We start from the raw sequence: 16,193 nt of genomic DNA, 5'->3' as shown, positions 1-16,193 counted from the left end.
TAATTGTATTACATGTCGACCAGGTGAGTTTTCTGGTGTCAGTGTTTAGTTTTGTTGGTTGATTTCTAATTAATATGTTTTTTGACTAATTTCCAAGCCTACAAACATTCTGGCTGGTAAACCTAATCATGTCCATCAAACGACACGTCTGAGTTGTGCGTCCAAATGTGTCAGTGTATTAGTGGTTGAAATGTGAAACATAGTGTGAAGAAAAGAGAACAAGTGTGCTGTTGTTTGACTGCATTCTAAACATTATTCATCAATTGAATAATGCAACAAAAAAAACAAGTAAAAAATATAACCTGTTCTTGTTTTTGATTGACACGTTTATTTTACTTAATCTGTTTCACACTTCACACAGTGTGTTCATTATCCTACTATGGTTGTCTCCTGCTCAGTCCGTGGCAAAGATCACAATAAAACATAAACAGTACGGACAATAGTAGAAAAAAGGTCTGACTCAAAATAATTCAATGCCAGCTTAAAGAAAACATAGCGTTGAGTATTAACAGCACAGTGTGTACTGAACAATCATTCCAAAAGGGTTAAACTGCTACTGATTCATTTTTCATATTTGTAAAAGTACATATTTCTTCTTTGTTCCATCAGGTTCTGTTCAAAGGAAAATATTATTTACAAGTCCCCAGGTGAAGACGGATTACACCCTGAACATGAAGCTTTAACAGGTTTTGAAACTCTGCAGGCATTTTGTGGTAGTTTGTTGGTGATCTGTTGTCATAGTAGTGATGTGGCAGGAAATAGAGTCCAAATGGATGAGCATTGAAGGGCCAAAATCCATACACATTTACATTTTGACAAATTTCTAGTGCCATGCTCACCATGAATAAACCACTACTGATTCGAGCAGCCTTCACACCTCTGGAAAGCCAAAACTCAGTCAGCTTACTCATATATATAGGGTTCAGAAAGACAGGATGAGATGGACTCTTGATACCTTTAAGGAAGTTTATAGTTTTAAAGACCCAAGGGTTTTGGCCAGGTATAGCAATCATGGCATCTCCATGTGGTTTTATCTTCTCTGCCAATATCTGTGTGTAATTTGCATGTATTTTCCTGAAAATAAAAGAGGAATTAGAGACGGCTTGAATTAGTTAGAGACCTTATAATACTCACATTTCTCTGAAAATGCTTGGGTTTGCTGTCACAAAACTAGATTTATTGCCCACGTGTGTTTTGAAGTCACCATGCAAGGGAGGCAAATTACACCTAAACATAACAAGAACAGGCAAAAAAAATATTATAGTCGACATTTTCGGTCAGAGTAATGGACTATGTGTAAGAGAGGTAAAGAGGAGAGTGCAGGCAAGGTGGAAGGTGGAGTAAACTTGGGTCATCTGTAAAAGAATTGTAGCTGATGAAGGAGAGGAGAAGAGATGATGCTGTAATATGTTTGAAGAGTGAACAAGACAAACACGATTGGAAACTATTGGTACAGAATGTAGTTAAGGATATGTGGAAAAAAGGAATATTACAAATGAAAGTGCGAGTGTTCATGGGTGTGTCATGAGGAGGTAGAGGAGGCTCCACTTTATTTGCCATCCACTGTTGTAAACTGCCGAAAAATCGAGAGAAGATTATGCAGAAAACATTTCTTAATAACCTGATGACAAAATCCGCTGAATCTATCTTCTTCCCACAGTGACTGTCGTAGAGAATTCCTCCATTTCCAACAACAGAACATGTGTCCCAGGTTTTATTGGAAAAAGGATTTTCCTGTTGAAAAAATATTCAAGGAGAAAAATAAAAAGTATGAACTGTTAGCACTTGATAGGATTTCCATTTCCATGTGAATAAACAAATTATATAGCAAGCATGTTTTCACTATTAGACACATGTATTACACACAGGTGGAATAATCTTGACCAAAGACTTTGACATTGGAGAGTTGACTCTGGTGAGGATTGCGTCTTCTAAGCCATTGCACTGTTTGTTCAGCAGAGATCTGTGGGAATAGATATATTTGATCTGTAATTATACTGAAGAGCTTAGAAGAACCTCTGAAGAACTTGAAAACATTTAGATTTCTGCACTTATTTGCCTCAGATCTTTACAAATGCATTTGGTTTTGCCTCAAAACCACACTGCAGCATATCCCATAATTCCATACCTGAATTTTAACTTTTTTAACACATCCAAATGTTGCTCTTCATAATACGGTTCCTATACAGTCTCGATAATTTGCAGAAAGAAAATGCTCTATTGAGACAAACTGTTTCAAGGGAATGTCTTGAAATTTAAAATTACATTAAGAAAATGACAAACTAAAGCAAAAAACTCTAACATTCTGTGTTGCTATTCCTTTAAAGGGAAACTAATGTGTTGATTTAAGTGTCTCTTGTTAGATTCGTGGAGGAGGCATTTATTTTGTCTGCTTATTTTCCTTTTCATACTGTATTTGCTAATGAAGTGACTGTTGACAGCTGATCCACTCTTTACCTTTAATTCATTCATTTGATTTTACATTAAGTGCATCTTCTTATTTGTAGGCATAATACAACATATTTTCACTATTGAAGGTGAGCTTCAGAGCTTCACTTCTTTTTGTGTGAATGCTGGGAAGCATTCACACAATTGAGTTCCTGTTTCTCTTTATTATTCCTCTTACTTCTGACCTAAACTTTGTGCCACTTCTACTTCCACAAATTTAATCCGATTTGAACCGTTCAAACTTTTATCAATTCAGCTCGTACCCGTCTTTCAGGCTTTGTTCTACCTCTCTTTTATCTCTTCCCCTCTTTCTTTTATTCCACTTTTTCTACCCTTTTTTTCCCCATTCATTTCAATGGGGAAACTCTTCAACACATGTTTCGACTCCTTCCACTTCCATCTCTGATACTTTCCACTACTAATTCCACTAATACTGCCTTATACTTATACTTATACTTATATTTATAATAATAGTTTTACTTATACTTATACTTCTCTTTGTACTTATACTCCACTTTTTGACTCTTCCACTCTTTCACTCCTTCACTCCTTCACTCTTCCACTCATTCACTCTTCCACTCTTCCACTCCTTCACTCCTCCACTCTTCTACTCCTTCACTCTTCCACTCTTTCACTCTTTCACTACTCAATAGTTAAACTTATAGTTATTCTTATAATTATAGTAAAACTTATACTTATAGTTATAGTTATAGTTAAACTTATAGTTAAACTTATACTAATAGTTATAATTATAGTTAAACTTATAGTTATACTTATATTTATACTTATAATTATAGTAAAACTTATACTTATGGTTATAGTTATAGTTAAACTTATAGTTATACTTATACTTATGGTTATAGTTATAGTTAAACTTATAGTTAAACTTATACTAATAGTTATCATTATAGTTAAACTTATAGTTATACTTATATTTATACTTATAATTATAGGAAAACTTATACTTATAGTTATAGTTAAACTTATATTTATACTTATAATTATAGTAAAACTTGTACTTATAGTTATAGTTAAACTTATGGTTATACTTATATTTATACTTATAATTAGGGTAAAACTTATTTTTATAGTTATAGTTAAACTTATAGTTCAACTTATACTAATAGTTATCATTATAGTTAAACTTATAGTTATACTTATATTTATACTTATAATTATAGGAAAACTTATACTTATTGGTATAGTTAAACTTATAGTTATACTTGTAATTATAGTTAAACTTATAGTAATAGTTATAATTATAGTTAAACTTATAGTTATACTTATATTTATTCTTATGATTATAGTAAAACTTGTACTTATAGTTATAGTTAAACTTATGGTTATACTTATAATTATAGTAAAACTTATACTTATAGTTATTGTTATAGTTAAACTTATAGTTATACTTATAATTATAGTAAAAATTATACTTGTAGTTATAGTAAAACTTATAGTTAAACTTATACTAATACTTATAGTTATAGTAAAACTTATAGTTAAACTTATACTAATACTTATAGTTATAGTTAAACTTATAGTTATACTTATAATTATAGTTAAACTTATAGTTATGCTTATATTTATACTTATACTTATAGTTATAGTTAAACTTATAGTTATACTTATAATTATAGTAAAAAATTATACTTATAGTTATGGTTATAGATAAACTTATAGTTAAACTTATACTAATAGTTATAATTATAGTTAAACTTATAGTTATACTTATATTTATACTTATAATTATAGGAAAACGTATACTTATAGTTATAGTTAAACTTATAGTTATACTTCTTATTATAGTAAAACTTATTCTAATAGATATAGTTAAACTTATAGTTAAACTTATACTAATAGTTATAATTATAGTTAAACTTATAGTTATACTTATAGTTATACTTATAATTATAGTTAAACTTGTACTTATAGTTATACTTATAATTATAGTTAAACTTATACTTATAGTTACACTTATAGTTATACTTATAATTATAGTTTAACTTATACTTATAGTTATACTTATACTTATAGTTATACTAATAATTATACTCTCCTTCACTCCTCCACTCCTCCAATACTCTACTCATTAAATCCTCTTCTCCTTTACTCCTCTACTCCTTCACTCCTCCAATACTCTACTCATTAAATCCTCTACTCCTTCACTCCTCGACTCCTTCACTCCTCCACTACTCTACTCCTTCACTACTCTACTTATTAAATACTCTACTCCTTCACTCCTCCACTTCTTCAATCCTCTACTCCTTCACTCATAGTAGAACTACGCGTACGAGTACTACTACAAATACTAGAACTACTACGAGTACTACAAATACTAATACTACTAAGAATACTAGTACTACTACACGTACTAGTACTACTAGGAGCGCTACAAATACTAGTACTACTAGGAGTACTACAAATACTAGTACTACTACGAGTACCACGAATACAATTACTACTACGATTAATACTAGTACTACTATGAGTACAAGTACTACGAGTACTAGTACTACTACGAGTACTTATACACGTACTAGTACTACTATGAGTACTACACGTACTAGTACTAATAGGAGTACTACAAATACTAGTACTACTACGAGTACCACAAATACAATTACTACTACGATTAATACTAGTACTACTATGAGTACTAGTACTACGAGTACTAATACTACTATGAGTACTTATACAACTAGTACTCATACTACTACGAGTACTCGTAGCACTACAAGTACTATTACTACGAATACTATGAGTACTTGTAGTACGAGTACTAATAGTACTACGAGTACTAGTACTACGAGTACTCATACTACTAGTACTCATACTACTACGAGTACTCGTAGTACTACAAGTACTATCACTAAGAGTAATTCATAATAATAATAATTTAATTTAAAGTGTGTTATCATAACATCTGAAGACACTTTACAGTTGAAGTAATACTATAGTGGAGAAAGTAAAAACATATCAATAATAAAGTACAGTGTGGCTGGAGCAGGAAAAAGTTCCTTTTTGAAGAACCTGGAGCAGAAGTAAACAGTTGATGAATGAAAACAAGAGCGTCCAGGTTTACTTGTTGAACAAAGACCAAGATGACACGATTGATCAGGTGAAAGCAATCGTGGATAAATGAACACATGACTTCCTCAACCAGACCCTGCGATGGATCACAGATTCACTGATGCACTGAGACAACAATGTTTTTAGAACCTATGAAGAACTCAAAGACAAAATGAAAAAACAGAACCATTGCTTAATACTGTAAAGCTATAGGAAAAAAGAAAAACCTATTTGTTATGTGGCTTGATGGTCTAGTGGTTTGAACCTTGCTCTTGTTGACTGAGGTCCTGGGTTCAAAACCCACAGGTGACATGAAACTGTAGTTTCTCTCTTTGTGTAGATATGGTTTGTGTGTAGTCTGTGGAAAAGTTATCTTTTATCTCTTCCATTCTTTCTTTTATTCATCTTTTTCTACCCTTTTCCCCCGTTCAATTCAATGGGGAAACTCTTCAACTCAACTTTCAACTCCTTCCACTGTAACCTACTACTAATTCCACTACTACTTCTACTACTAATTCCACTACTACTTCTACTACTAATTCCACTACTACTTCCACTACTACAACTTCTACTACTACTTCCACAACTGCTACTTCAACTACTACTTCCACTACTAATTTCACTACTACTAATCCAACTGCTTCTTCCACTACCAGTTCCACTTCTACTAATTCCACTACTACTACTTCCGGTACTACCTGCTCAGCAGATAATCTGATGATGCAAGACATACAGAAAAATCTGATTATTCATCTTTCACTTTTTAAAATCACAAAACAGGATTTAAGAGTATCTTTTATGTTGTAAATCTATATTTTTGTAAAGTTTGTGTTCTTGCTCGTTCGTTTTGTGACAATGCAAAGATAGTGATTGTATAAATGTGTGTGTGTGTATATTTCTTAGTTTTCAACATAAAGCTTGAAATACTTTTAGTTACATGTTTAAAAAGGTTTTCAGTGTTTCAAAAGTAGGTATTTGGCGACTCCTGCTGTCAGCGTGTGTACTGCTTTTATTAAAAACGTTGAAATAATTTATTTTGCGTTTAAAAGTAAAATAAATACAGAAGTACATTTCTTGTTTAATCTACCATTTTTCTCAAAACCTTCAAACACCAAATTTCCAGACATTCACAAAAGCTCCAGACTTTTCTACCCAAAACTATCACTGCAAAATGGGTTATCATGTGTTCAAAACCATACATATCTCATATAGCAATTAAAAAGATGTTCACGTCAGAGCATGAATCATTTTGGGCACATAGAGATCAGAAAACCATTTAAAGCATTCTGTGTTTACTTTTGTTGTCTTTGACTTATACTTAAATTTGTTTTGTTAAATTAGAATCCCAACCGCCGCACAGCAGCAGACAGAAAAGAGCACACAGATGAATAACTATAAATAAGAATATTAAATTAGATTGCATATGAATTTATTAATCCATTGGAAATTTCCTTCTGGGTATTAGGGGGAAAAATGAGGAAAGCCAAACAAAATCTGTGTGTGTAAATTGCAATTATGACTTCTGTCCAGACAAGAAAAACCATGGTCAGCCGCATCTGCTCCATCACTCCAACTCCTGCGTTCCCCATGCCTGCCTCCAAATTAGTTATTGAATTAGAGCATGAGAGATGAAGGAGAGTTGAGTCTGTTGGTGTTGCTTCTTAGGATGAGAAGGATTTCACTGAGCTCTATTCTCTGTTCACTGATGACTGTTTGCAGGGGGTTTTCAGCATCATCAATGATGGACAATTTTCTTTTAAAGATCTCCTGTGTTTGAAAAGTAGATATCTTGCATCACCAGCCTTTCATCGAATTAACTATGATTCATTTCTTTGTCCACCATGTGACCATAGTCTAAGCAGGAGGTCCTTGTGCATGACATGAGATAACTTAGAAATAACATGAGATAACTTTTATAATCTATTAGTTATTGTTTCTGAATTGAAGCTTAGCACTGTCAATTGCTACAACGGATGAAGAAAAGAGTGAAGTCAAAAGACTTGGGCAGGAAACCAAAAAAGGAGTGAACGTTTCCCTATGCGTTCACCTAGGTTATAAACCAATAGCGTAGAACGTTAGAGGGCGGAGCATGTACGGAATAGAAATATAAGTTACCTGGATGTAACTCCAGTTCTATTAGTACATGCGAAGCACTCTAACTGTTTGTCCAGCTAGTTCTTTTCCGTCATTGAGTTTCCCGCGTCTGATTTTTCTTCTATTTTAACTATTATTTTCTTATTGGTAGCAGAGGAAATGTCGTCTATTTTGGAATTAACGTGTACATTTATTCAATAAATGAACACACAAAGTTATTTTTTGTATGATACACCAGCCGTGGTGTCAAATTGATCCTCTAGTGAGGTGGATTTGTTAAGGTTGGACTAAGTATGACGTCAATGCTGCCTAGGGCTGAAATGCACAGCTCGCCACTGGAATTAGGTATAACGAGACATAATTTCAATATTTGATGATTAATGTAAGAATTTAAAATCAATTCATGGCATTTTTCTTAGGAACATCCTTTTTTAAATTTAACATGGGACAAGTGTTCTGTTGTTGCAACTGAGGAATTATCTTCCTGTGGCAAGAAGATTCTGCTGATTTAGTATGATTCAAGAAGTTAATTTAAAGGAAAAGAAAAAAAAAGCTTTCATTCTTATTTAAGTGTCAAGTCTAACGTTGTGACTTCTATTTGGAGACTCCATGATTCTAATACCTGCTTTCATGTTAATGTTATCTTTGGCCTTTAAAATCGTCTGCACCCTGAAACTATTAACACACTTTGTACAGTTTCATTTCGATTGACGAGCCAATTTTAAATTAATCTGTGTTTACTTATCAAGGCTGTGAACCAAATAATGAATAGCAAAATGTAAGGTAAAACTTTATTGATCCCTCAGGAGGTCTCCTTCGGGAAATTGCTTTTTTCCAATAGCCAATACAGCAATTTTTTATAAAAATCAAAAATAAATCAAAATAAAATAAGAACAAGAGAAATAAAGAGAAAGAACACAATTACTCAATCTAAGTCTAAAGTTAAAGACAAAGAACATAGATCAAAGAAAAACAACAAAGACAAAGGATACAAAGACTAACATAGAACAGAACATCCAGATACTTTCACTCCACTCCTGCCCCTGAACTCAGAATTGTACAATGAATGTATGAATGAATGAATGAATCCTTGAGTCTATTTGTTTTGCACCTGGGTAGGAGCATTCGTGCACTGGTACACTGGTAGAACATGCAGAGGAGCTTCTTGCAGATGTTAAATGATCGAAGCCTCCTCAGAAAGTACAGTCTACTCTGAACTTTCTTATATACATGGTCTGTGTTGCAGGACCAGTCCAGTTTACTGTCCAGCCACACGCCGAGGTACTTATAGTTGTTAACTATCTCCACCTCGTCGCCTCTGATGGACACTGGACGTGGCTTTGTCCTGGACCTCCCGAAGTCCAAGACCAGCTCCTTGGTCTTTGAGATGTTCAGCTGCAAGTGGTTCCTCTCACTCCAGTCCACAAAGTCACGTATCAGACACCTATACTCGTCTTCGCTGTTGTCCCTGATGCATCCAACAATGGCAGTGTCATCAGCGTACTTCTGGACGAGACTCAGCTCTGAGTTGTAGCAGAAGTCGGAAGTGTAGATAATTATAGAAAGGTTTCCTGCTTACCTTGATTATTCGGGCCAGTTTGTGTGACTGAAAAACCCTTGTCGGCAGCTGACACCTTGATCAAGACACTCTAGATCTAGAATCCGGGTCAAGGCACCACTTTTATTGGTCCTGGGTGTCGGAACTCCGACCTTATTCCTTTCCTGGTTCTTGTGCTTTGATCTGTGGAGGATCAATGATCAGGCCAGTAATATATTTAGGTCATTCATTCCACTCTCCTGAGAAAACAACCTGAAGCAATGACGTTCGATCAGGCTTCTTCCATCGACACGGCAATTTGGAAGATCAGTGCAGTTGCAGGACAGTTTTCACTCTTGGTCACATACAATAACTGCTAGAAAAGAAAATATTTTGTTTCATGGGATTCTTTTATACAATACTTTTATGTTTATTTAATTCATGTACAGTGCATATTTATTGTTGAAGAAAATAAATGTGTTTGCTGAACTCTTTGCACTCTTAGCTTTACAGTTTCCTTTTACTTTATTTTAGTTTATTCTTGGTTTATTTGTGGTTTATTCGTCCTTGTCGGTTTACCAGGGCATCCCCCATTCTTCCGACAGGACATAGGACCAAGGATCACTATTCATTTATTCCATTCATACATAACACTACCCTAAAGGACACATTCATTATTTTTCATGTTACCTGTCCTCTGCACTGCTTTCGTCTACGCATCTCATTGATCATTCTGAACCAACTTCCCCGGTTTAACTAGACAGTCTCCACTATAGTCCTCCTTCTGGAATCCTGTGTTAATATGTTGTTTTACCTCACCCAGGACTCTTCTTTTGGTAGTGCAACCTGAACTGTTGTTTGTGCCAGCACCTCCCCTTCCATGTATCTCCACCCTAATGCTTTAATCGGAGGTTAAGATTACCTAGAATGCACCCATCCATTCATTATCATTCCATTGCATGCAGTGAATCCTTCTAATCACCCGTCCGGCCATCTTCAGGGCCAAAAGTGGTTCCGTAAGTAGACACTCTGGTCCTATTTCAGAGACATTTGACATTTGCACTCCACTACTTAATATATTTACCCAACCTTTTCGAAAGATTTAACAAATTTGGAGAGCATTCACCCAACTCAAGCCTGTATCCTCCTTTGCTAGTTTTTTTTATTGTATATTAAAGTTTTCACTATTCTTTATATCCAATCTGTTTTTTTATCACACCACTGTTTAATGAAACTTTTGTGCCTGTTTCTGACGTCAGACCAGCACCCGTATACGCTCTGGGGGAACAAGGTCTGGCTCTCCACTAAGGACCTACCTTTAAAGATGGAGTCAAGAAAACTGTCTCCCAGATACATCAGCCCCTTCGAGGTATCTAGAGTCATCAACCCGGTGGTGGTTCGGCTCAAATTACCCCGAACTCTCCGAATACACCCGTCCTTCCACATGTCCCGCCTCAAACCATTTGCCACTTGCCCACTGGTTATTCTTTATCAACTTGTTTGCCTTTCTGGCTGCCTGTCTGCCCACGTAGTAATTCCGACCTTTCCTCACAGGATAACCGACCTGCTCCATCCAACCTTCCGCCTGCTCCTTGACCACCAGAACTCCTACCAGCCCTGTCTCCTTCCACCAGAACTGCAACACATTCTGCTTCCTCCGGACCTCACCCCTCTCTAGCAAGACACTGACCCTTGATTATAGAGTTTTTTTTGAGCACAAGTCCGTGTTTGACTTCTATGCTTTTTCGGCCCTCGGCACACAGGATGTAGATTGGATTGACTGATAACCTGGGATGTTTATCTGGGACAGCTGTCCTCCGTCTCAATCGCTCCCAGCGGTGCCTCTAAAATGAAGCAGTAACTATAATTGCTAAAAATACAAAATAAAGAACTCTTTCCTGTTATTTTTTTATATTAATTTTAACCACCACACTTGTACCTTTTCATTTTTCTAGAATGTTTTATGTTTTATTCTTTTAAACTGTGCAAAATACAAAGAAGACTTTCCTCTTCCCATAAACTCTCTCATGGAGCAATTCCTTCATTTGCACAGATGCTGCTTTTTATATATTTTATTTTGAAAAGGTGCAGCTAGAACAGGAGCCAACAAAGTATGAAGCAACTACAGATGTCTCAACATCACTTTTTATAAATAAATCATAAATTAGACTTGTAAACAGTGATATGTCCGACTGTGTCGAAGCGTGTGTCAAGTAATCCAGGAAGATTTTCACATAGTGTGTATCGAGGTGTGTTTTGAAAAAAAAAAGAAAAAGACTGAAGTCAAGCACTGTTGAGAAAATGCTTCTTTTTTTAAAAAAAAACATTTATTTTATTATCAGAATCATTGGAGCATTTGAAAGTATGTAATGCTCCCAAGTGTCCACATGATGGGATGGTAGTGCAAATTAAGCCTCACAAGAATTGCTCCAAAAATGAGCCTCATGAACCACTGAAGCCTCCTAGCCGAGTAGTTCATCTTTGGAGCAAAGCCTCGTGAGGCTTCATTGGCACTACCACGCCATCATGTGGACAATTGGGAGCATTGCATATTCTTTGCGCAAATGATTCTGATCGTAATCTTATGTGTTTAAATAACTTGTTTGCTGAAATACTTTTTTATTTAAAAAAAACAGTTTTCAACAGTGCTTGACTTCAGTTTGTTTCTTTTTTTTAAAAAATTTCACCAGCTTTAGAAGTTACAGAGCGCTTCTGGAATCGGTCACGTGACGGGCCAGTACGCAGAGGACTTGTCGAAAATCTTACTGGAATACTAGACACACACTTCAAAGCCGCGACACATCACTAACAATAAGTGTAAAGCTATGAAATCATTTTGCTAAAATGATTTAGACTCAGCTTTAACTCTCTTAATTCTCACTAACTTCACAACATACGTCACCAACACACGTTGAAACACGCTTCGGAGCCTTGACGCTTTTGGACACATGACTAGCTTCCTGCCCAGTGGTCCTGACACAAACTGCTGATCCAGCCTTACACCTCAGCTCGGACTCTTAGATCTGTGGATCAGAATCTAATGGTGCTTTGCTGAACACGCTTCCGGACCAGAGGAGAGAAATACTCCCTAGCTGTTGCTCTTAAGCTTTGGAACGATCTTCCTTTCCCTCTGCGTTTGATGGATCTACTGACTCCTTCAAGAAACACATTTTTATTTGTGTAGGCTTTTCCCTGCTTTTCTAGGACTCCTGTTTTGTCTTATGTGTCTTGGCCTTTGAATTATATATTTTAACTGTGATTGTTTTTGATTGTTATAGCGCTTTGTGACCCTGGTCTAGAAAGGTGCTTTACAAATAACATTTTCTTACTTACTTACATACTTACTATGGAGGTATTTGGATGTTTTTTAAGTGTGTCTTGTGTTTACATTAAAATAGAATTACAATATGTTTCGGCCTCTAATGCGCACATTAAATAATATAATCATCTTTTTTTTTAAGCGTGCTCCTTCTTGAGCGCTTTATATATGGATTCATTCTTGTTGTGCTGACTGACCTTAAAGCCCAATTGTGTGGTACACGGTAGTGATGGGCTGATGGAGCTTTGAGAAGCAACATCATGTTGTTTAGAGATCAGTAGGTGGATGAACTCCAATAGTAGTTGCCAAGCAGGTTGACGTCAGCACAGTGAATTGACATATTTTGTAGTACAAAGGTGAGCATCTAAAGTTGTATGAGCAGACATGTAAAAGAAATGCATGGAGCGCATCTCTTAAAGCGGCATAACCAGATTGTTCTGTTTCTAATAGGATGAAGCTTATCATTCTCTCTCTCTTAAAGCCAGCTTTCTTTGTTAATACAACAGCAATAAGCAGTTGGATATTCCTCTTGACACTTGTTCTTTTTTGATTCTGTTATGAAGCCTGTAATCCAGCAGACCATATAAAGACTTGCAGGACTAGTCAAGCCAGGGGCGCTATGTACTTAGAATTGTGTGGATTTCCTACTAACAACAGCCTTCACTGAAATCCACAAATAAAAAAGATATTCGGATGAATTTGTCATACTTTTGCCTTTCACATCCAAATCAACGTGTAATTAAGCACAGACGTGTTAATCCCTTTCAACATTTTAATATGTATTGAATATTTTATTGAACCTGTACCTGGTTTTCCAACACGTCCTCACACCCAAGGCGTCATACCGTCCTACGCCGTGCAATGTCCCCCTGGCGTCCCTAAGGTAATGTTACAGGGGGGACAAAAACGTCGGTATTCGCCTACCCGGGTCACCCAGTAATATACAGAGCACCCCCCGACGTCGGATTCAAACGACCCGGGTTATATTTGAGGCATCGCCTAACTCGTCATTGCCATGGTAACGTGACGTGTCGCTGTTGTCATTTGGCTACCGTAATTCTAAAACTATGAAGCGCACTTGAAATGTTTAATGTCAACACTGCGATTCTAACCCCGATTGTGCTTAACGACCTCGATCCACTTTAAGGAGATGAACATTAATCGGTAAAAAATGCTTAATTTGTATTTTTTGAAGCTTGGATTGTTCACGCATCGCGGAAGTCAAGAGGCTCTCGCGGATTAATACATGCTTAAAAGGTCCTGTAAAAGTGACTATATTGTATATTTTTAGGTGTTTCAACTCCATAATGTTGACATTGTTTTATGAATGAGTAAAATAAAGTCTGTGTTATTTCGCTTGATCCTCTTTATAATCCGGTGCGCTTTCCTATGAAAATAGAATCTTTCGTTGAGATTGCGTTTATGGAGATATGTTTTCTTTTTATTTAGCTGCGATTATGAGCGTCTACGTGACGTTTGTCAACATTAATTGCGATCCTGCAGAGCTGACGTCACACACGCTAATGAACTGATCCTCCAGCGGGGACGTCACACCACAGGAATAAAATGAGATATTGTGCTTGTTTGTTTAAAAGCGCCACATACAATTGTAGATGTGTGCTTGTATAAAGACCGAGTTAAGTTTAGTTTAAATTTAGCGTCAGCTAAAAAGTTTTCCAACTGCTGCACACGCAACTTCCGCCAAACTTCCTGATGTTGACATCACAATTGTTGACAAAGATCGATAGCATTTTGTGCTCAAGTTTGTGCAGTAACTTGACGGAACCAGGTGCGCGTCACTCGTCTATTGAGGTAAGATATCATTATAGCTTTAAGACTCAGAAATAAGGTTTCATTGCGTGTAATGTAACTTTCTGTGGTGCGTTAACACGAGAGCTAGTTCGCTAAAACTTAGCTTTTTAAATTATAATGTAACTCACACACGTATTTTGTTTGTTATTTTGAAGGACGAAAATATATTTATATTCCAATAAAAAGTTTGCTATATTGGTAGGTCATGGTAGGCGATTTATTTTATTAATATTCAAGATATTGATTTCATTTATCACTTCCGCATATTAATACAGATAACATATTTATCGTATTTAAGTATATAAGTATACGTTTATTTTAACCCTTTTGGATGAGGGATTTGATCTGTTGTTGTTTTCTTTAAATGAAAGAATATATATAAAATAATAATGAAAAGTATTTTAAATTCCAGCATAAAGAGGTAAACCAGATGGAAACACCATCAAACACTGGATGAAGGAAACATGGAGAGCTTATCTCTGAATGATCAAGTATACTTGCTTGTATTTATTGATTTATTATATTCAAAAGGGAGCACCAGTATGTTTTTGTTTTGTTTTTGCATGGAAGTGACCTGCAAGAACTGCCCAGAACTCCAGACCTGCTTGACATGAAACCTTTCTCTCTGTGGTTCCTGACAAATGATTTCAAATTTGAAGTAAGTGAGTAAGTAATATTTGTAACATAGTGAACACAAACTTATAAACCTACAGCACATCCCATCATGTAAATAATCTAAAATGCAATTCTATGTTCTTTTCTAGGTGAGATGGAGAGCTGCATATAAGGTGCTGGACTAACCATCGGAGGTGGAAGGGGTCAACATGTCAAAAGCAGGTGAGACGGTTACATCATACACACTTTGGTCATTAAAATAGTCATGTTTGGTAATAATGATCAATACATTTCTGTGGCAGGACGCAGTGACATGCTGACGCTTATGGTCAAGGTTTTCTGGCTTCTGTTGTTGGAAACACTTGGTCGTGCCCGTCAAGCTGGTAGGTACCAGACTGAGGAGTCTTTTTCAATAGATTTTACACTTCAAATGATCAGAATCATACCACTTCATTAATACAATGTTTTCCAGGTTCTGTTGACTTTCGGACAAAGAGGATTCGACGTTGTTATGGCAGTAAGGAGACGGCAGGAAGTGAAAGATTCTTGAGAAAGAGATAAACCACCTCTGGAATTCTCTGTCAAGTTGTTGTGATTCCCTGAAAGAGTTGTCTCGCATGGCAGCGTCACAGCAAGGTAAGAGTTTAGCAAGTGAAGAACAGAAGTACAGCTGCTCATTCTTATTGTCTTATTCTTTTAAGATGCACCATGGGCTTGACTGGTGAGGCTTTGAAGGATCTTCAGAGCCTTTGAGGAGCAGCAGCAAGTCAGAATGACGTCACTCGAACCATGACTCGGACCAGAAACTACTACACACAAGTCTTCGCTGAGGACGAGACCATCAACGTCGTGCAGATTGACTCTGATGGTTACTCGTGACATTTGTGACGATCTGTGAACATTTGTTTGATATGAAACCTGTAATAAAGCACAATTTGATATCATTTTGAATAATGCTCCCATAGTATTCATCCCAACATGATCAATGCAGTTGTAACTTCAGAGATGCCTATAATTGATACCAATGAATGCTTAAACAATTAAAATAAAGTTTTTATGATAAAAGTTCATATCTTTTATTATGACAGGTTGATAAAAAGCAGCTCATGAACAATATTCATATTGGAGTTAATAGCTTATCCAGTGTCAAAAGTTAAAAGTTTACTACTATTGGAATAATTACATCTATAATCACACGTAATCAATAATATGTATTGCACAAGTACAAACATAATCATACATTAGTAATCAATAACATGTACATTAATTAACAGAGGCTTGATATTGAGGCTAGTGTGA

General features: G+C 35.8%; 1 protein-coding gene across 1 annotated transcript; it reads right to left on the bottom strand.

The window, feature by feature from the left end:
* Positions 1-409: 409 nt before the first annotated feature.
* Positions 410-1,960, bottom strand: LOC148065344 (alpha-2,8-sialyltransferase 8E-like). Its single transcript, XM_087809266.1, has 4 exons — positions 1,867-1,960; positions 1,622-1,734; positions 1,135-1,227; positions 410-1,074 (listed from the first exon to the last, which is right to left on the bottom strand). The coding sequence occupies exons 1-4, from the start codon at positions 1,897-1,899 to the stop codon at positions 630-632; spliced, it is 684 nt and encodes a 227-aa protein (XP_087665392.1). The 5' UTR covers positions 1,900-1,960; the 3' UTR covers positions 410-629.
* Between the last annotated feature and the right edge of the window lie 14,233 nt (positions 1,961-16,193).

The sequence above is a fragment of the Callionymus lyra genome, chromosome 15, assembly GCF_982586985.1.
Source record: "Callionymus lyra chromosome 15, fCalLyr1.hap1.1, whole genome shotgun sequence".
NCBI classification, from domain to species: domain Eukaryota; kingdom Metazoa; phylum Chordata; class Actinopteri; order Syngnathiformes; family Callionymidae; genus Callionymus; species Callionymus lyra.
Note: the sequence above shows the minus strand (reverse complement) of the source record. Positions and strands in the feature narration are given on the sequence as shown.